Source organism: Urocampus carinirostris, chromosome 4, assembly GCF_059441175.1.
Source record: "Urocampus carinirostris isolate Australia breed hairy pipefish chromosome 4, RoL_Ucar_1.0, whole genome shotgun sequence".
NCBI lineage: Eukaryota > Metazoa > Chordata > Actinopteri > Syngnathiformes > Syngnathidae > Urocampus > Urocampus carinirostris.
Window position 1 is genome coordinate 45,271,844 of NC_142352.1, and position 23,067 is coordinate 45,294,910.

General features: G+C 39.6%; 1 protein-coding gene across 1 annotated transcript in view; it reads left to right on the forward strand.

Moving 5' to 3' along the window:
• Positions 1 to 23,067, forward strand: part of LOC148367677 (transmembrane protein 266-like) — a 60,364-nt gene that overhangs the window by 33,394 nt on the left and 3,903 nt on the right. The window contains exons 6-8 of the mRNA XM_088334901.1: positions 3,984 to 4,099; positions 7,927 to 8,122; positions 21,433 to 21,495. Of these exons, the coding sequence (XP_088191027.1) occupies positions 3,984 to 4,099; positions 7,927 to 8,122; positions 21,433 to 21,495 (375 nt within the window). The remainder of the gene's footprint in view (positions 1 to 3,983; positions 4,100 to 7,926; positions 8,123 to 21,432; positions 21,496 to 23,067) is intronic.

A 23,067-nucleotide genomic window follows, 5' to 3' on the forward strand; every position in this document is an offset into this window, starting at 1 on the left:
CACATGATTTGTGTGCATTTCTTGGTTGTGATAAAAGAAACTTCTTTTTTCATCTTTTGGGGTGTTTGTTCCCCCCTGGAATATATACACAACATAGAGAAAATATTTTACTTTCAAACTTTTAAGGACACCTCAAACTACGGACCCCAATTTTAACCTTATGTTAAAAATCATCCCATTATTACATCATTTCACATGATATTTATCGTTTTACACTAAACCCTATGTGTGAAATTGTTTACACTTTGTTACATAATTTCACATGCTATTTTCACAATAAAACCGCAAGATGGCGCTCTAGGCCCATGTTGATTATTTCAACAATGCCCGTAATTTATAAAAACAACTGAGAAGAGCCAAACACAACTGTCACTGAAAAGAAAATCATATCACAAGCTGCAAATAGAGAAAGATGCATCCTAAAACCGTCATCGAGCATCAGAAAGAAAAATTGGAGTTGGCGATAAAGAGAATGGCGAAAAACAGAGGTGACGATGAGTCTAACGTAAGCGACATGGAAGAGGGAGCGGCGGATCATCTACTTCTCGAGTTGCGGGAGTTGTTTAATGGTAAAAGTGACACTGGGAAAAACGATTTCATTGGGTTTAGTGATTTGGAGGGAAACCGATAGTTTGATAAGTCTGTTATTTATGCTAGAGTTACCTGAATAACTCTTAATATGTTAATTGTTACCTTACCAGGCATGTCAGGCATGTAACATTTGTATACCCTACAACAGGGGTCTCCAATGTGGGTGCCCCCATAAGGACAGTTGAGGTTCCGAGAGACATGTTCTGAAAATATCTCCCCAGTACTGGGTCATTATGATTTTCTAGTAAAATAATATGTATTTCACACATTTTTATAACGATAGGTTTCGGTGTTTCCAAAAGTGGCCCGTTGGAAAACGTCTAGCTCAAAGCACTAAAACTGTGTATTTAACTTTGGCCATTTTAAATGTCTAACATTTTGAAAGACTTGCCTTTTCTGAAGTCAATCAATGATTTTGCACGCTTGCGTGTAATAATAGTGTGTAAAAATGAATCACGAGTGTTGTTACACACATTTATTTTGGGGTTTAATTTGAATACACTCTGTACATCTGCGTGTCGGTTTTTCAGATTTAATTGGCTAACCAAGGTGTCAATCCTCTTTTGATTTGGTTACTACTGGCTAAAATTCTTCAAAGCTTAAATAGGTGATGTCCGTTTATAAATACAGGCCCTTATAGGCTAATAATCCAGGCTGTGTGAAACAAGCCTGTTTTAGGCTGAGAGGGATGTCAATCAAAAGGTCATACGCAAACAGCCATATTGGAAGTCATCTGAGTCTGTTTATTTTCCAAGGGAAGTTTTGGAACCAATCGCATTGATTACAACAAGGATTGTCAATTGATGCAGGAATTTTTTTTAGGCTGATTTTTCTTAATCAGTCAGCATTATCGTGTGTTTTGGAGTAAATATATCACACAATTTGATTCACTACTTACTATATGTTACCAGTCCACGATTGCGGACATTCAACTGATTTGATGACTACCATGGGACATAATTGGTGAGGTACGTGAGCTTTATCGTTATCAGGTATCTTGTTTCTGGTTGATTGTGATGTTTCAGTGATGAGTACATTTTGAAATGGTCACCATATCTTGAATCCCAAAAGTTTAGGTTTTTTGATAATATGTGGCATGATGTATTTCAGTGACGGGTGACATCGTGAAGACATGACGGCCGAAGTAACTATTAACTGTAACTAATTGCTTTATGTGCCCAACGCTGGTCCACACTCTTATCAGGCCATACAGACACAGTTAACTTCTTGATGGGAGGACCTGATTTCCCCTCAACCCAATTCTACGAGGGGATAGGAAACCTTGTTCTCTCTGTGATTATACAAATGGTTTACTATTCAGAGCAATATAGCTATTGATCATCCCCGAGAGTAATTTGCTGTCACTCGTCTGCTCCAGCCTGTATCGATTCTAGGGTCCGTATAAGAGCATTCACAGGGACCATAATGAATATAGTGGTTGTTCTCCTCTATGCTAATGTGCTCTGGTTCAATATCCCTATCGAGGTCACCCTCAGCGTGGTCTTTCTGCTGCATGCAGGATCAGCCTACCAACAGACCACACAGCAACTTTGTTTGCACTTTAGTCATCTGTGAGCAAGATATTTTTCTCCGATAATCCTCAGATTATGTCAGCCACTACAAACTTAAACTATCCCAAATGTATCCGCCTAAAAATCAATTAATCAATCCTGTTCAGAAGCTATGGCTTCCCTCTAAACATGTTGGATAGTATTTTATGGTTTGTAAGATTTAGTTTTCTTCAAATGTTCATACTTATTAAGGGTGGGGTGCATTGTTTGGGGTGTCCTTACAAAGTTGAAAGTTAAATATTTTCTTTAATAAGTATGCGTGAACAATGCCCAACTGAGTCTAAAGAACCTTTATGCCAGGCGTGTCCAAAGTCCGGCCTGGGGGCTAGCACGGCCCTTGATCAAATTTTTACTCGCCCGCCGCCTCTGTCATAAAGTTAATAATATGTGGCCCACCAGTAATGTTGACCTCAGTAAAAAATACATTTGTACAAGAAACAAATATCACCCTTTCACCAGATGATGGCTAACTTGCCCTTTTCTGTGAGAATTTTAGAAAACACGTGTACAAGTGTTGATCATCAGTATATTGATAAATAATTAGTCATTACACTTGAAAAACATTTTTAATTTCCTAATCCTAACCCTAACCTTGCATTTACTAACCACATGCAAATGACTAATTCATAAAGGAATCCTGTAATCAAAGCCACCACCTCTTTGACCTGTTGCCCTCTGGAAGGCGCTCCAGGTCCCTTAAAGCAAAGACTAGCATGTAACCCCCTTTAAAAAAGTGTGTTAGAAATAAATAAAATACATCAGGGTTAGAGACAATTTATTCTCCAGGGTCGTCACAACCCTAAACAAGCGCACAATATTAGTACTTTTTTTTCTTTTCTTATTCTTGTTTTATTTCTCGACTTATTTTGAAACTGTGTCGCTGCTAAATGGCATTGCAATACACTTTCATTACACTATTGTTCTTGTGTACTTAGAATTTAGGTCAGTCTCCAGGCACTACCTTGGACTTATTTTTGCCTTTTTATCCGGACTTTCTTTTTATCAAATTTTTCTATTTTAAGTCGTTGTTAAGTGTTTATCCTGGTGTGCCATGTGTAATCTTATTAAAACAATGTTCACTACGTTGTTAGTCATGATAATAAGGGCAATTGGGATTGTAATCATTTTAAACACACACTTTATAAATAATGATAATTTAATGATAATTATAAATGATAATGATGCACTGTTCTTTCTCATTCACGAACATTGCACTAATTTTGGAATTTAGGCCCGTATCTAAGCACTACATTGTAAATATACATTATTCAATAGCACCCAATTACTATGTTAATGTGAAAAAAATCAACATCAACAAAATTTTGACCACTCTTTGGATAATATAAAAATGCTGTAATTTTACAACGTTGGGTCTTACAGGGTTAACGTCCTCATTACACGTTTACTCTGGCGTGCCATGTCCAATCTCGTTGCATACAATGTTTCACAACGTTGATATCAAGGACAATAAAGACAATTCCATTGGTAATGATATCTGTATGTATTAATACTCAACTAATATTTAATACAGTCAAATAAAAGAACTGTAAAATAAAAGTACCGGTATTAAAAATCAAAAGTATTTTAACTTCTTTTCACTCGCAAAATGCAGTGAAACTATATTTTTAATAAATAGGAATTATCTTTACTGGCACTGTGAATGACAACATAAGCACTTTGCTTCCATCTAGTGGTCAACCTACTGCATAAAAAATTGCACACAGTCAATGGATTTTTTGAAACTATTTACTAACAAGTATTTTTGCGGGTATCTTTAGAAATACGAACCTCTTCCCCTCATGAGCGGTCACTTTGTGTCAGCTTACGTGCTCCAGGTCAAAGTGGAGATGGAGCTTGAGATCCAACAGTGCGAGAAAACCAAAGCAGTGCGGGAGGAACAGCTGGAGCGTCTCACTCAAATCTGCCAGGAACAGGCGGTGAGCGCATTTTCTTTATCCCTCAACTTACAAAAAGATAACAGAAAGAACATAATAGAAATAACGATGCAGATGCTGCTGATATTAGTTCATATTGAGCCTTTTCTGTGTTTTTAAAACAAGTGTGACACAGACAAGCTTGCTCACACAATGCTGAGGCAGAATGGAGAAATTCACGGCAGTTAATAGCAGCTGATTGAAATGAAAATATCTAGATAGTAGATAGTAACATCTCAAGTAAGCACAACGTTTGTGCAAGCAGCAAGATAGGGACTTTAGTGATCCGAGCCAAAAACAACAAAAGAAATGTTTATTTGGCGTTAGACATTGCATGTGCGAGTTACATTTTGGTCCGGTCTGTATCGGGTAACTAACGGGTAAAATATATTTTAATGCCAGCAAGTTATGATGACCAGTTCATCTCCACAGTAGCCTCGTTAACACATAAGTTCATGTTGGGAATTTAATATCAAATGTACCGTTTAACAAATTGTTTGAATAAGTTATCTCACTCCATTAACCAAACACAACCTACATTCACCCAACAATTTGCACACTCGTGTCTTGATGGAAGAGATGAACAAGAGAACCGACATTTTCACACGGGGGCAGATTTAATTTCATTAACAATTTAACTAAATGTAATCCATCAAAAACGGCCGAATTAGTGTCGTCAAAGTCTCTGGGCAGCCTTCTCTGAAGTCCTCCAGTCTTCTTTTCTCGGCCCACGTCTCCCTGCAAGATAGTGTGCCGGCTCCTCCCATGGGCGTGCCAATGAAGCCCAACGCGAGCTTCACAATCTCAGAGACGAGCGTTCCGATGTCTGTGGTTCCTCAAAACAACGGAGAGCGTTTCTCAAAACAATGCCTGCCGTCCTCCGTCATAAGAGCCTTTCTGCGTCTGGATGTGCTGATTATTTTATCAGCCTTACGTCCCGTTCCCGCCATTCCTGTAAACAATATTTCCTACTAGGGTGCCCTGAACTTTCACTGCCTATTGAATAAAGGCACAGTCAGTAAATGACTACAGCATTAAACTCAATAAATGTAACTTGTATTCAATCATATAAAATCCTTTATAGTCAAATGTATAAAATTCTTCAATAGATCCCTAAGTTTTTGCGGTTAATGAAGACCAGAACCACCCGTGAAAAGTAACGTCACACTTTCATAAAAGCTCCCAAAGGGTTAAACTTAGCTTGAGATGACTTCATTACGTCTGAGATTATACGACTGTAATATAAAGATAATGATAGATCTCCAAATATTAACACACATCACATAATAGCAGATGAATTTATTGTTTTATTGTAAATATATAAAATTAAAAACGAAATTGGAGACATCCGTCAAAAGCACACGCAGATACATGTATTAGCGAAGAGCTTGTCCACCCTTGTGTGGTCCGGGTTTTATCACCCTCCGACCACCACAAGAAAACCGGAACACTTGGACCCTTGGTTTTATGGTCATTGTACAACAGTAGAAGGAAATTGGAGGGTTTCTCCTTTTTAGTGTAAGAAAACCATTCATAGAGCGGCCGGTTAGTTGCATGCTAGCATTGAGTGTCCTTGGATTGAGACAGATCTCCTCAATTATTAAAAGAAAACCGTCTCGAATGTAGTGGTTCACGACAAGTTTTGGCTTCAAGTCATCAATTTCATGGCTTATGGACCTGGCATTGGCAAGATAAAGGGTCTGTAGCAGTGGCTTTGCAGAGTTGTTAGCCTAGCCATAAGCAGTACGTCGGACCGGCAACACCACTCTTGCTTTTTCTTAGACGCCGCCTGAGTCGCTTCTGGAACTCGATAATAATTCAGGAAGCACCCACTGGTGATCAGCATTTCTATGCCTTCTTCTGACTTTCCTTAGAGTCCCATTTAATCAATGAGTTTCTTTTCAATGTTACGAGCCGCTAAAAGCTAGCTGTAGCTGTGGCCTAGCACAGAGTTTGTTTTGATTCAGAGACGTAGACTGCACATGCCCACCCCGGCTGTTTGACTGACGGCATACGGCAGCCTATCACTGTCGCGCATACAAAAAGTCTCACCCAAAAAAAAAAGACATTATCAACACTTGAACGGATTTTTTTTGTCTACGAAGCCCATGAAGTGGAATTTTTTATCATATTAGTATGTTGTTACTGTGTTATAAACAGGTTAATTATTAAAAATAGGGTTCAATGTACTTAATGGATAATGGACAATATCTGTTTATTATTTGTAATTGCATCTATTGCCGCCTGGTCACCCTGGAAGAGGGATTACTTCATGTGCGGTCCCTTCTCAAGGTTTCTTCATTTTTCATGAGTTTTTCCTAGCTCTCGTGTAGGTTTTAGATAAGGGGATGGCGTAATAATAGTCTGTAGCCTGTACTATTCATTGTTCTGTGCAGCCCTTTGAGACTTCCTGTGATTAAGTACTATACAAATAAACATAACTTGACTTGACTTCGTCAACCAAGAAAACAAAAAGTTTTTACTAGAAAATTACAATGAGTCAGCACTGGTGAGCTAGTTTCAAAATGATCCGTATTCTCTCAGGCCTTAAAAAACAGGTGCTAAAATCCCAAAGGAAGAAGACAAAATATGGAGACTCCCAGTGACCCATGTGACCTTATAATTTGAAAAAAGAAAAAAAAGAAAATAGAGAAAAAAAGAAAACAAAAACATGAAAAAAAAAGACAAAAACAAAAAAAGGAATCAGACAAATACTGTAGTAAATATCAAAAAAAAGGAAAAAAAAAGAAAAGGAAAATAAAAAGAAAAATATAAATAATATAATTGCAATTTATGTGTGTTTTGTCCCCTTTTTCTCAATTTACCTGTTTTTGCTTTCTTTTTCCTTTCTTTCTTTTATTCCCGTTTTAAATTGTTTCCTCTTTCTCCCTCCTGATATTTCTATTACTTTTCTTTTTTTGTCTTTCTATGAGAAAGGTTGAGTAAAAATGGAAGAAAAACGGGTACTTTTGCTCACTTTCAGTCTCCGTAGTTTGTAGTCTTCCTTGTTTTCATTTTTTGTTGCACTACACATTACAGCGACATCTCATGGACACATATAAAACACTGTCTCTTTAAGAACAGTGGAATGTTTTGTTGAAATCTCATCTGTCCCAACCTCACCCGGATCCTGGCTTCAGCGGCCCCCAACTCAATTTCCTTCAAACCCCAAATGGAAGTGAATTCGCGAGTGGAAGTGTGTGCCAAGCTTATGCCAGTAGAGGGCAGCAAAGTCTCATGGACATTAAGTCTCTTCCAAGCAACGTCACGACCCCCCACAAGCAATCTATTTTGTATAAAACACGTTTTTAGAAAACGTCATGAGTGAAAATGTTCAATGGCTGCTAACAAACAACTTTTACTTTAATACCAATTTACCTAACAGATGAAACCGATTGAATATGTTTATACACAATGGTGTCACTATTCACCAGTCGCAGGTTATCAAATGCATGGGGGGGGGGGCACAAATATTATAACCCCCATTTCTCTCTCTGCTTTTTTCTTCTTTTTTATTTCTTTCTTTCTTCCCTTTTTTTTTCTCCCTAGATTTTTGCTTATTTTTTCTGCTGCCCCCTTCTTTTGTTCTTACTTCCCCATTTTTAATTTGTTCTTATGTTTCATTTTTCCTACATCCACTTTTTGGGGTGGGCATTGCGTATCTGTGGGTGGGTACTCCCCACCCCTTTGGCAAAGCCCCTGTTAATACACAAGCTTTGCTTTTGCTTTTTTCGTCTTGCACTTTATTAATCTGTTTTCTTTCCGCCTCCCCTCCGTGTCTTCATCTTCATCCCTCCTCATTTGCAACACGGTCGGTTGCATCTTTGCAGTTTGAGATCAGGCAGCTGCGGGCACATCTGGCCCAGCAAGACCTGGACCTGGCGTCGGAGCGCCAGGCCGCAATGCGGATCCATCGCGTGTGGGCCAAGCAGGGCAGGAGTCTCGAGGTGGTGGAGGGTGCAACGCCTGGGGAATCGGACGACGAGGGCGCTCACAGGAATGCCAGGGAGCTGCACAATACTGCAGGTCAGGGCCGTTGCCAGACATGAGTCTCAGGAAGGGGTGGGGGATCTGGAGGGGTCATATGCACGGAGGGGCACAAATATTATTACCCCACAATATTTTTTGCCCAGCACTGTTGCCAGTGTTTTTCCAGGACTTGTTTCACGTTTATTTTTCATTTTTTATGTGAATAGTTTATTCTTGTATTTTGTAGTGTATTTGTTAATGCACCTAAAGTCAATATTCTTAATTGACATTTTGTTGTGTCATGCAAGGATTCCAGTTTAAAGTTGTTTGGTATAAACAAGTTGAAATTAGTTAAAAACTCATGGCAGAGTAAAAAACAAACGTTTTTATAATTTGGTAAAATAGTAGTTTAAAAATACATTTTATCTATATATTTTGTGAAGAATATTACATTCTTATTAGAAATAGACTGAACAAAAGGACCCCCAAAACTTGTATTTTGTCTGCCTTTTTTCCCTTCTTTTTATTTCTTTTTTAATTTATCTTTTCCTTTTTCTTCTTTTGTTTCTTTTCCCCCTTTGCTTTTTACTTGTTTTTCACTGCTTTTTATATTTTCGTCTCCACTTTTCTTAATTCTTCTCTTTGATTTTCTTTTCTTTTTTCTTGCTTTCTCATCTTTTTTTTTGCTCCTTTTACTTTATTTCTTTTATTTTTAAGTTCCCCCTGAGCTTTTACTTAACTTGCTTCAATATTTTTTCCTCCTTTTTCTTCCTTTTTTCTTTGATTTTTTTCTTCTTTTGTTTGTCTCTTTTTCCTTTTTTTCACAGTGCCCTCACCACATCCAATTTTCTTTGGGTGTGGAGAGCGTGTTCGTGGGTGTGCAATGTACAATTCCCCCCACCCCTTAGTTGTGCACCTGCTGCAGGTACCATTTCCTCCATCTCATCATGCACGTCATGAAAAATCAAGGCACTAGACCACAAGTGGACAAACTTTTTGAGTCGTGGGCCTCATTGGTTTGAAAAATTTGCAAAAGGGCTTTAAAAGAATAGAAGATTGAGCTATTTCATTTTTACTTATGCTGATAATGTCTGAAATCACCATTATAATTACTCTCCTAGTTGTGCTTGGCATCCAATTTCCTTCAAATTCAAGTGATGAAAAATGCTGATTTTAGTCTCACTGCATGGGGAATAATACACATATTTTACCAAATTACACACTCGTAGTAAAGTAAAAAAATAAGCCAATATGAGTCCAGCGTGGAACAATCTACTAATCAGGATTTTCTCTGGCCTCAGCTTCCTGGGTTATTTTGCTCAACCAAACCCCCAAATTCTGTCAATTTAATAAATAATGATAATAATAATATTAATATTATTAATATTCTGAAGTAACAGTAATTCTACTTGAGTAAAATACCCTCCACTGCTTATGCCTATATAACTCCAAGGGGTGGGACTAAAAAAAGAAAATCGATTCATGTATATATGGTGATATATATATATATATATACGTATACATATATACATATATATATATATATATATATATATATATATATATATATATATATATATATATATATATATATATATATATATATATATATATATATATATATATATATATATATATATATATATATATATATATATATATATATACACAGTGTTCTCGTTTGCCTGCGTCCCTGCGTCCTAGACGCATCATTTTTGCTGGGGACGCATAGTGTCGAATCAACGTGCGTCCCCGGAACGCAACTTTTTTGACACAAAATTGTCATTATTACCCCATTATTGTTTTTAACAAAGATTTATAGCACTCCAAACTTTTCGTCAGGCAGATCTGCCATTGTTGTTTTGGTCTCGCGGTTCGAGTTTTTGTCTGCACGCCGATCTCGGCCAATGAGATCTTGTTGCTTCGAGATTACGTCATTGTTGTGGTGCTTGTTGTCGAGTTAAGGTGAAAATCAACACAAAATTGGTAATTTCTTCAGTGTCAGTAATATGTCGAAACATAATGCAGAAAGTGATAACAATGGCAATAATTCCGGTACAAAAAAAACGGTGGAGAAATTCTTCAGAAGATCGCGAAGGCAAGGAAAACACGTGCGTTGAAGCGAACGATTCGACGAAAGAAAATAAAAGAATACTCCTAGCAAGAAAAGGACTTTTCTGCCAAAATGGACTAAATTATATTCCTGGTTACGCTATGAGGAGGATGATAATGGAGGCTACATGTTCTGTGATGCGTGTGCCCAGCGTGACAAAAAAACTGGACTGCATAAATCATTTTGCAATACGAACTTTCAGAAAAGCACATTGTATGGGCACAACGACAATGAAAACCACAAATTAGCTATGTAAATTCTGTTGCTGCAGGAAGAGAGAGGCAAGTATGAACGGATTTGACATCAAAAAGAAGACTTGGCCATGCTTTCACTGCTAAAGATAGTTTGGTGGATGGCAGTATTTTCAGTATGTTGTATAATGTACAATATTGTGAACTGAAAATTCTGAAGCGATAACTGCTTTGTATTACCAATTAACTGTGATGATTAAAACTGAATGAAAATATCTCATCTCATCTCTTAGCTGCACCGCTTATCCTCAGTAGGGTCACGGGGGTGCTGGAGCCCATCCCAGCAATCATCGGGCAGTGGGCAGGGGACACCCTGAACTGGTTGCCAGCCAATCGCAGGGCACACAGGGACAGACACCTCGCCCGCCCATTCACACCTAGGGACAATCCACCTGACATGCATGTTTTTGGAATGTGGGAGGAAACCGGAGTGCCCGGAGGAAACCCACGCAAGCACATACAAACTCCGCACAGGAAGTCCGGTAGCTGGATTTGAACCCACACAGGAGGTTCCCAAGACCTTAGAACTGTGCCGCATACGCGCTAACCACTGCGCCGCCATGAAAATATAGATTTATATAATTATTTCAGCAATATTATTTTGTATAATTTACAATATTGTTGTAAACTGAAAAATTTTGAAGAGATAACTGATCTGTATTACCAATAAACTGTGATGTTTAAAACTGAATGAACACATAGATTTATATTACATGTTTGTCGCCGATTTACAATTTCAACCTCGATAACACAAAATTTTGGGGACCCATAGATCTCTGTTGGGACCCATAGATTTTTGAGCATGCGAGTCCCCGGGACCCATAACTTTTCAGAGGTAAAATGAACATTGTATATATATATATATAGAGTTTTATTTTGTACTGTGGTCAGTATTACTGGCGGGGCACATTAATTTGATGACAGATGCCGCAGGCAAGTAAAAAGTAACTGGCCCATCGGCTGCACTTTGGACATGCCTGGCTTATGTGGTAACAAGGGAGTCTCTGAAAGGTTGATGCAGAAGTTTTGAGTTTTAGCGCGAATAATCAGGGCAGGTAAAGGGTCCGCTCAAGGAAGCAGCATGATAAACCAGGATAGAAGGGCAGCATCCCGTTTGTGCATAATTCTGTGGAACAAACAGTCCCTAATGGCGCAACATCGGGCTAAGCGGATGCCGGCACAGCTCGGGGTTGACATGGCCCTGGAGCCGCCTCTTAGCTGCCTGCGTTGGCACGCAACGCAGCCATCTGACCGCAGGCGCTCAAGATCAATGCCGGGGCAAAAAAAGCTTTTAGGATGCGCCGAACGCCACAGAAAACAAGCTTGTTTTTTCACACCGTGTCACTCTACGCTCCTCTCGGCTCAGCCTATCAGGGCAACAGAGTGCTCTGTGCATTGGGCCTTGTTAGGAGGGCAGTTGGCTCCTGTCAACATCTGTTCCCGTTCACCTGCAAACCGCAATCGGGCACCGCAATATCGCCCCGAGGGCGCGCAGGCGTGGCAAATCTGGCCGCGGGATACTAAGTGGGCTTAAGGAGCGCTTGCAAGGCGACGGGCGCAAGCTCGGGTCATGTCGCCTCCAATCAATTCAGACCACTAACTTCTTTCTCACCTGAACGTTGACACCGTGCCCCAGAAAGCCGTCTCCAGGGACAAAGTCTTGCGACGCCTTCCAAGTACTAAATCGTGTCGCGCGGCGACGTCATCCGCTGCCACTCAAGCTCCAAAAACCAGGTCATTGAGTGTTTACGGCTGGTGTGTCCAAACTTTTCAGAAAGCGGGCCAAATTTGGTAAGCTGAAAATGTGTGAGGGCCGACTTTTCAGCCTGGCATACATGGAACTGTCTTGAATAAAATCGCCCTGCATTAAAGGTTTGCAGTGTTTTGAGATCAGTGTTGTGACCTTGTAGCTCACCTTTGTAGAATTTTCATTTGACTCGCAGGTCTCGCGAAAAAGCGCTGCTGTGCCGTTCACACAGCTTCCAGCTGCTTGAGGTTTTCACAGCGCTTGTTTCCAGTTCGCTTTTTGTAGTCAACATGTTTTGTCCGGCAGTGCCTCTTGACATAATACTCTTTGCAAACAGCCACAGTATCTTGGCAAATTAGGCAGACGCAGTTGTTCCGGATTCCGGTTAAAAATACTCCAATGGCCCATTAGCCATGAAATGGATGACTCATGGTGAACCACTACACTTCTTATTTTAAAATTTCCAACACTGCAAATAAATGAACCTTCATCATATTCATCATTTGATTGGCAAAGCAAGAAAGCGATACATAGAAGAAAATGTTTTATTGTCTTACAGTGGAACCTCGGTTCTCGACCATAATCCGTTCCAGAACCCTGTTCGAAAACCGATTTGTTCGATCACGGAAATCATTTTTCCCATTAAAAATAATGTTAATCGTTTTAATCCGTTCCAACACCCTGAATGTTTACCATGAATGTTTAACATAAACATAAAGCTAGCCCAGGCTAATCGTACGTTCTCGTTATCGTAATCTTCCGTACGAAAGATTACGCTAACATGAACGTGTAAAAATAAAAAAATCAGGTCGTTTACAAGTCATTTAGCCCCCGGGTCTCCACAACAAGTGGTGAGCGGTTCATTGGAAAGGGGGCTCCGTTCCAACACCCTCAATGTTGGGCTCCGTTTCAACACCCTGAATGTTCAACATAATCATAAAGCTAACCCAGGCTAATCGTACGTTCGCGTTATCGTAATCTTATGAATAGGATTTCTTACCTTTGTGGTGGTCAGCAGAAGGCGCTCGCACACCTCCTTCATATTTGGCTATTATTTCTTTCTTAAATGCAATAGTTGTACCCACTACTTGCTGCTTGCACTGACTTTTCGGAGGAATAATAAGGGGCTAAAACACCCGTACGGCGCTCAGCATCGCACCCTAGCGTACGCACTCATTACCGGCGTTCGAACTGTGATACCTGGACTGTAAACTTTATCGAAATTTTTGGTCGGACTCCGATTTGTTCGAACTGAGAGGTGTTCGAAAACCGAGGTTCCACTGTACTTCAATTTATAAATATAGTCTATGGGCTGCTCCTTTTGGATAAAAGCAATCAATATCCTCCATTATTGGTAATACTATCACAAATTCTATTGTTTGGAGATTCGGTGTGCACCTAATCGGAATCCACAGTCTCATTATCGCACTCCGCCATGAGGTGGGAGAACTGCGTGCCTTACTCTGCATCTGCTGACACTCAGCATGGAAATAAGTTAAATACTAATTGTATCAACCTTCTTAGTACCATGGGGCACTAGCGGCCCTGTTTTACAGGCGCTATTTAAATTATGTTCACTCCGCGACCATATAAAAAAAATCAAGTATTTCTCCAAAACACTCACGAGATGGCAGCAACTTCCCACAATCTTACCTCACAGGCATCCACTTGTGGCAATGGGCCAATCACAGGCAAGAAATGACACAGACCAAGCATAAAAAGTAATGCATTTCGTAAAGCATTTTTTGTGATCTATGACCAATAAAAAACATTTAAATTCTTTGAAACTTACTTTTTGTGTTGATTGTCAACGGGGCAATGAATAGGGGTACTGTTGTGTCATGTGTTATGTGGCTCTCTGTCTTAAGGAATGGCTTCACCTTCGACCACACAGGCCCATAAAACACCTGGTCATGGGGAAAAATATTTGACAATATATGGATAAGTAAGAGGAAGACTCAAAAACCTTTTTGTCTATATTTTAAACACTTCATATTTCCCGTTTGTGTTATCTTATAATGTGTTTCTGTTTAGTTCCAGTCTCTACTTCATTCTAATCCTAAAAAGTCCAAGTATCTTTTTTATTTTAAACTGCTCTTACATTGTCTTAACACATATTTATTGTAGAAATTTTCAGATATTTAAATTTGGGGTCAGGGGTTGGGAATCTATGGTTTAGAGATAAAGTCACACAAATTCAATTAATTTCTGAATTTGGCAAGCAGTAATGTGGATGCATGGCTGACATATTACATCTTGTGCCAGTGGTTCAGTTGTCTATAAGGAGCATACTCCCCGCAACACTTTACAGTCACCGTCTCACACCAACAGACCCAGTTTTGGCTGTAAGTCACAAAAAATCCTTTAATTGGAAACTCTTCAAACAATTTAGTTTCACTTTTGAGACACTTAATGATAAAAAACCCAGAGATAAAAAACAGACGGAAATACCAGGCACAAAGAGCCATTTGGGTGAGCTGTAGGGGTGGTCGGAGCTATAGACATAGCACATTTTTGTCTGCCTAGCGCCATTTAAACCGAAGATAAATATGACAGTATTCACGTTTGCAGTATTTTGTGACATTTTTACAAAATAACTTGTTTTGAGACAATTTTTTATGGAAAAAATTAACTGTCAAAATACACTTCAACGATTTTAAGTAATTGTGGGAGGTTCAAAGCTGTATATTTGTTCATATAGAGAAACATTTTTGCTGAATTTTCTCTTAAAATATATGGTATGTCTCTTTTTTTAGATAAAAAAGCCAAATAATGTTTCTATTATGGTATTTATTGTTCAGAAACGTTTCCGACCCCTGGTTGGGTTGTTTTGAAAAAACGACTAAAAGCAATCACTCATAGCATGATTTTTGAATATTTCATGGCCAAAATCACAAAAAAATCCTGAGGCCAGTCTGATACTTGGTAAATGAGGGTTAATAATAACCGTAATGTTAAAAATAATGTGAAAAAAGAACGCTATGATGTTAAACAAGAAAGAACTTTAATCATGAATACGTATAACCATTTAATATATGTTTAATGTTATATTTTCATGAAGACAGGTGAGGTACTACCTCACTTGCCTCACTTAATTGTACGTGTCTGTCTATGGATCTAAGAGTGATCGCTTGAACTAAAAGGGTCCAGCGTGCCACCTTTCCTCTTCCACGCACTGGTGGCAGCTCGGTAACTGGGCCGACTGACTAGAGAAGAGTCGAGAGCCTTTCTATGTTTGCTGGACAGCCAGTCCCAAGTCCCCCACCACACCTCACCTCACCTCCATCACTCATGTGTTATTAATTGCGCGGCAATTGTTTCCGTCTTGTTTTAGAGAGTGCAATGCCTCCTCTCCGGGGTGGCCCAGGGATTAATATTTTAGAATGAAAAATAAATGAGATTACCCATCAGAGTCTGCAGCGGCGCGTCCCTCGGGACCCCGGTTTGCACTCAAGCTACTTGCGCTTCGCACTCAGCCAGCAGACAGCGAGCTCAAGGCCAATCAAGCGAGCACAAGATCAGCGCCATTCAACCACACACGTGAGATACCCCCGCCCGCATGCATGACCCCTTTCCACAACAAAGAGCTCTCATGCGGGCCCACTTTAGTCAAGCCGAGCCTTGGCTAAACGGGGCTGGTGTTGTGCCCCAATCCGACTCCCCTGCAAAATCTGACTCCCCTTTGCGTGAACGCGCACAATGCTTCTCAGCACTGCGCTTCCGAAAGAACGTGTGTCGCGAGCGTTGTCTACATATATAGGAATATTGATTGCTGTGATTGAAATAAAAACGCGATCCTAGTCTATATAATAAGTTTATTAAGACCTATTCATGCAAATGTCACCAACACTGGAGGCGACCCAACGTAGGGTCGAAAACATAGATAGATAGATAGATAGATAGATAGATAGATAGATAGATAGATAGATAGATAGATAGATAGATAGATAGATAGATAGATAGATAGATAGATAGGTAGATAGATAGATAGATAGATAGATAGATAGGTAGATAGATAGATAGATAGATAGATAGATAGATAGATAGATAGATAGATAGATAGATAGATAGATAGATAGATAGATAGATAGATAGATACTTTATTCATTCACATTTCGAGCAGTATCCTTTGTTGTTTATTAACAGAATGCCCTCGGGGTGCTTTGTTGTAGTTTAGCAACAGCAGAGTGGGTGACGTCACACGATAGTCCGAAAGTTCGACGTCCCTGCAGCAGATGGAAATCTTTGTGCCCAGGGTTGCACCACCTCATGTTCACCTAGATAGAGAGTCTATCTCTCCGCTTCCCGCAGGCTTTTGTGTCTCTGCCTAACAGCGCTGGCAGCTCCGGATAGCTCCACATTAGCGTCCGGGATGCTAGACGTGAGCCACGTTTCCGTAAAACATAGCAAACTGCACTCCCTGTACGCTTTGCTGGTTTACACCAGCACAGCAAGTTCGTCTGTCTTATTTGGTAGAGAGTTCACATTTACCATGATTACAGACGGTACCGAAGACTTATAACGCCGCTAGCTGCTTAGCCTTCACTTTAGCTCAGGCACTGCAGCCACGATAGGGCCCCCTCATTACGCCGGCACGAGAATTCTTCAAGGCAAGGAGTTGATTCCTCGAATAAACGCATTTTTGTGCGTTAAAACCCAGAGCGATAGGATAGAAAGTAATCCAAAGTGTAAATACGGGACAAAAAACACCGAAGATAGAAGCAGTCACTTAAAACAAAAAATCACAAAAAGTGTGGAATAACATAGAGCTGCTGGAAAGGCTGCCGCTCGTGGCGGCGCCGCTTTGATGTTTGGCTGTGCTATGGCTGAGTACGTATGTGCAATTTTAAGTATATTACTAGATGTGGAGCCAATTGTCATATATGCGAAACCGAAACAATACTGATATAACAAGGGTTCAGTAGAGTATATATTGGACACAATCTTTACTACAGTTTACAGTCCAGGTATCACAGCAACAGACCCTGCTTTGGCTGTAAATCACAAAGTAATCCTTCATATGGAAGCTAGTTAAACGATTTAGGTTGACTGGTGAGACATTTTATGATTCAAACTTGCAGAAAAAAAAACTGGCAAAGCACCTAGAGCAATTTGATTGGGTGAGCGGTAGGAATGGGCGAAGTTATACACACGACAGTACGTGTACTCTTTCTCTTTTGCCCAGTGCGGTCTGCACTGAAGTTAAATTTGTTGGTATTCTACTTGGCAGTATTTTGTGACATTTTTAGAAACTTTGCATGCACCTTGTTTTAAACCCATTATTTAGGACACAAATTACAGCTAAAATGAACACTTAACTATTCCAAGTAACTGCAGGAGGGAGACAAAATTTAAGATTTATATTGATATTTATAATGGATATGGGAAACCATCAAGCCTCACACAATGAAATAAGATGGATTAGCTTTTGTGGTTTTGGGGAATTTTGTCTTAAAATCTATGGTGTGGCTTTCTCGAAAACAAATCCCCCTTCTATATGCTATAACGGGTCAGGAACCTTTTTGACAAAAAGAGCCATAAAGGCAAAATATTTTTATTTTTTATTTCAAGAGAGCCACACCATATAGTCTAAGGCAAAATGCAACAATACTGCAAACTATTCCCCATATATATAGGAGTGAGCCCCTTGTAGTTTTAGTGTTAAATCGGGTTTGTATATACTTAAAGTCTATGCGACTCACATTTGGAATGTCCCAAAGGAGAACTCCATATTTTTGATTTTATTTCCGAGCCATATGTACCATATATGGCTCGCAAGCCATAGGTTCACGACCCCTTTACTATAAAATCATGATCACGAATAGTTGTACACAAGTAGGTTGTATTGGGTGTACTTTATTAGCCTTATTGTAATGCAAGTTTATTCTACGCAGTTGTTTACTGATCGCTGTAACCAGAGGACCATTGGGAATGAGACACCTGCCAAAAACAGACTCCCCCCTTAACTTCTGAGAAAAAAGTCTGAAACACTTCAAAATTACTGTGGTGACACATTATACATCAAGGTTACTATAGTACACAAAATAAAGCCTACTTGTGTCCAACTAGTCGTGATAGTAAATCAGCGTTCAAGTCCATTGGGTCGCCTTTGGTGTTGGTGACGTTTGGATTAATATGTCTTGATAAACTCATTTTATATACTGGAGATCAAAATTAGAGAACAACGTAGAAAAAAATCTACCATGTTCTACAGTTAAAATATATTTTATTGTGTCTATGTTATGGTATTGCTACACTTTTTTCACAAAATGATTTAAGACATTTCACACTAGTCAGCAATTAATTAGAAGTGTAAAGGCTTCTGTTGTAAATGACATCTGCAGCCACTGGAAAGCACTAGTCTCTGACATTGCTCTGGTGTGATTTTGGTCCCTTCTTCTTCCAGCGCTCCTCCACAGTTCAGTGATTGGGTTTCTTAACCATAACTTTGTCACCAAGGATTGTCCTTTTTCAGATTTGTTCAATTCTTTATAAATTGTTCTCTAATTTTGATCTTCAGTGTAGACTACGATGTTTTTTTTTTTTGTTTAATCACGCCAATTAATCTTTGTCAGAAAACACATTGAACAGACGACGATCGCGACACACGTTTTGTCTAAAGCACAACGCTGAGAAGCCTAGTTTACGCGAGGGGGAGTTTTGCAGGGGAGTTCGATTTAGGCACCGGTGTATCTCCTGGTGCACTGATGCAGCGGCAAGCAGAGCGTGAGCTCCTGTAGCACCTGTGGCCTGAGGCACAGGCTGTTTCTGTTGATATATTTTCTTGTTAGCAATAGAGATGATTTACCATTTGGTTTCGTTTTTCGCGTTAACCCTGAAATGGATCGGAACCCACAAGGGTGCAAAATCGAATTACCGTATTTTTCGGAATTTAAATCACACCAGCCAAAAACATAAATGAGAGGGAAAACTTATATAAGTTGCATTGTTAGTCAAATTATATTTGATCAAATCCAACAGCAAAAACACAAATGACATCTTGAAAGACAATTTAAATTCAAAATGTAAAAAATGTCCCACTACGTGAAATGACCCGCCTGCTCCGGTAGCTTGTCATAATGGCGTTGTCACGTGAAGCGTCACCTCCTCATATGGTTGCACACAAGAAGATCGCTCTACTTAGGGAACCCGGTCTTTTGGCTTGGCTCATTGAGAGGACACATTTAATGTGTTTAAAACACATGAAATATAAATTGAAATAATCACGGTTCCCCCCCAAAAATTGCAAACTACAAAACAATTTTAGCCTTAAGCCCACTGAACGGATTTAAAGTCAAACAACAACACAAAATTCCTGAAAATGCAAAACATAAAATATAAATTGAAAATATTAACTCTTCAGCACGGTGGGGCAGTGGTTAGCGCGTGTGCAGCACAGTTCTGAGGTCATGAGATCGAACCTCCTGTGCGTAGTTTGCATATTCTCCCCGTGCTTTCGTGGGTTATCTCCGGGCACAACGGTGTCCTCCCACATTCCAAAAACATGCATTTAGGGTAAATTGGCCGGTCCAAATTGTCCCTAGGTGTGATGAGCGAATGAGTTGTCTGTCTTTGTGTACCCTGCGACTGGCTGGCAACCGGTTCAGGGTGTCACCTGCCCACTGCCTGAAGTTAGCTGGGAGGGGCTCCAGCACCCCCGCGACCCTACTGAGGATAAGCGGTGCAGATAATGGATGGATGGTTGGATGGAAATCTTCAGTGCTATAAAAATAAATTGTAAAATGCAAAAACAACTAACTTTTTGCATTTCAATTTAACCAATTTAGACAAATGTATGAAAATAAAGGTTGAAATAAGTAAAACAAAAAGCAAAAGTTCAGCAGTTGATTGAAAGATTGAACGCATCATGCTTCGGGGCAATCAATATCATTAAAATGAGTCAAAATGTGCTTCATTTTTTGTTTTTTATACATACAGTTTTTTATACGTACAGTACTTTACAGTATTTTTTTGTATTCTGTATTGAACTCAATTAATACACAACACCTATAGAGCCCTTTCTGAATTTGTAAACTAGTGTGACGTAGCCAAGCTGCATGTGCATTGTTGAGGCAGAATGGCTGAATTCATGTCAGTTTATAGCAGCCCATTGACACAAAATGATCGCAGATTAAAAATAGGAACAGCTCAAAATGCAACGATGTATATGCTAGCAGCAATATAGCGACATTATTTTAGTCATCCAAGTCAACAGAAAAAACATTCAATGCTGGATTTCTTTCCTTGAAGGTATTGAAAAGTGCTTGAATTTGGCCATGAAAAAGGTGTACAGTAAAACAGAACATTTGCACCTTGTGTAGAAATCCCTTTTACTCTGGCTGAATGACACATTATCTTCTGAACATTCATCTCTCCTTTTATCGGTTGATGATTTGACAGTTCCATCCATCCCTTATCTGCACCGCTTCTAATCACTAGGGTCGCGGGGGTGCTAGAGCCCATCCCAGCTATCCTCGGGCAGTGGCAGGAGACACCCTGAACTGGTTGCCAGCCTGTTGCAGGACACACAGAGACAGGCAACCCACTTGTTCATCCACACCTACCGACAACTTTTGGGGGTTTTATCAATTGAATGTCAGTTTTAAGAATAGAATAAAATATACCTTTATTGTCATTGTTACAAAATGGGTTGAACATATTGTGACAGCGAAATTGGACGTGGCACTCCAGGTTCACATTTTACAGTGAGGATAAAAGAAAACAAAGAAGATAAAGAAACAAAGAAGAGAAAGGTTATAATTTACACAATATTTACACAAGAAAGTGTGGGCATGTTGGATGTTACAAACAGTTATGGGGTTGTAAGGGGGCGAGATCAGTGCTAGGAATCAAATGGACTGAACCATTTCAAGACAGTGGAGTATTTCTGAAACTGCATTGTTCATTTATTTGTTTTGTTTGAATTCTGTTATATTTTATTTTAGTTAAACCTATCCTGTACTTTATTAAAGAAAATAAAGTTTTTAAAAATAATTTTGAGGGAGCTTGGGTTGAATTTGGAATGCTCAAGCACCCCCCAAAAAGGCCTGATCAGCTGAATGCTCTGCTGCCCACGGAGCTGAGACGGGCAGCGAGATGGAGGGAGCAGGATGATCTGAGGGTGTGGGATGGCGTGGCAATGTGAAGGGGGTCATAAAGGTAGGGAGGAGCAAGGTTAGAAATGGCCATGTAGGTGTGTCATACACAAATAAATACGGTACATTATCATGATTATGATTTATTTTTTCTCCATCAGATCAACTTGCACGTGATGACATGAACAACTACATCAGTCAGTATTACAGTGAAGCGAGCAATGGTAAGTTGTGGTCACCAGAATTTTTTTTAACCAGAATGTGACTGATTTTTAATAAAAAAATATCTAAGAATATAAATTAATCGTTCTAATCATTATCCATGCGCAGCCAAATATGCACAATTAAAGCAGGGAGACCACCAAGTCAATAAATGGTTTGGTCCTGTATATAAACGGAATGTCTCAACTGCAGCTTACAGTCAAGATGTCACACCATCAGACCTCGTTTTGGCTGTAAGTTGCTAAAAAAATCCTTTATATAGAAGATCATTCAACAACTTATGTTCACTGTAGAGACATTTTATCATAAAAACCCACAAAACAAATTGCAAACACACAAAAGTACCAGCAAACCACCCAGGGCAATTTGATTGGGTAGCAGTAGGGCTGTGCGGAGCTATAAACCCAGAACACTCCTTTCTCCCCCTTACCCAGCGCCGAAGATAAAAACATCTCGATTGATATATTTGTTGAAATTTGTACATAATAACTTTGCTAGCACTTTGTTTTGTCACGAACCAGAAATGGAGACAGGACCCAGTAGCGTTTGTTTACTCAGTTTTATTAATAAAGAGGGAGAGCAGTGCTTGCGCCCACAATCCGATGATCGACGGACACGGGTAGCAGGTGGCTGGAACGCGGAAGTGGCACTTACGTGTCGAGCGAGGATTATCGTAGATTTGCAGGAATACTAGTCGTTAGCCGGGACGGGAGAGCAAGGGCGGTATCGAGTTTGGAAACAAGGTCGGCAACAGGTGTGAGGCAGGAAGTAGGGAAAAACAGGTCGGATGTCGGGATGGCAGAACAGGGCATAAACGGGTGCAGAAACAGGTCGGCAACGGGTATAAGGCAGAAAAAAACAGGGCAGGAAAAATGTCGGACGGAATGAGCTTGCCTAGCTGGGAGCATAGGGTCGCAACGATCTGACCGGGCCCTCTTGAAAGCCGGGGGTTTACAAAGAGTCTCTTAGCCAATCAGCTCTCAGGGCTGTTGGCGCCAATTGGGTAGTCACAGGTGCCTTGAATCGGCAATCATGACATGTTTTGAAACCGATATTTAGGACAAAAATAAGCCCAAAACTCTTAAGTTACTGCTGGAGGGAGACACATTTTAAGTGATTTGTTTATATTGATATGAGACACAGGCTCTGGTATGATTATTAATAAAGAGATTTAATTACATCATCAAACGTCTCACAGTGAAATAAAATGTGCTGACAAATCAGCCTTTGTCTGGAGAGTGTGTTTGGCATTTTTGTTGAAATACGTCTTCAAATATATGATGTGGCTCTCTTACTCCTCAAAAAAATCTAAATATTTTTGCTTTCATGGCTTTTTAGGTCAAAAGGTTCCCGACCCCTGCTCTAATGACTGAGTACTGTGCCTAATTGGTTTTAGATTTTATTTTATTGTTTATATGAATCTGCAGTATGTTCAATAAAAGAGGTTTTTTTCTCATAGTGCCTTGTTTTTCTCCAGTGTTTATTATGATTTTCCACATACCTAAATCAGAGTGTGTTTTGGCATTTTTGTTGAAATACGTCTTCAAATATATGATGTGGCTCTCTTACTCCTC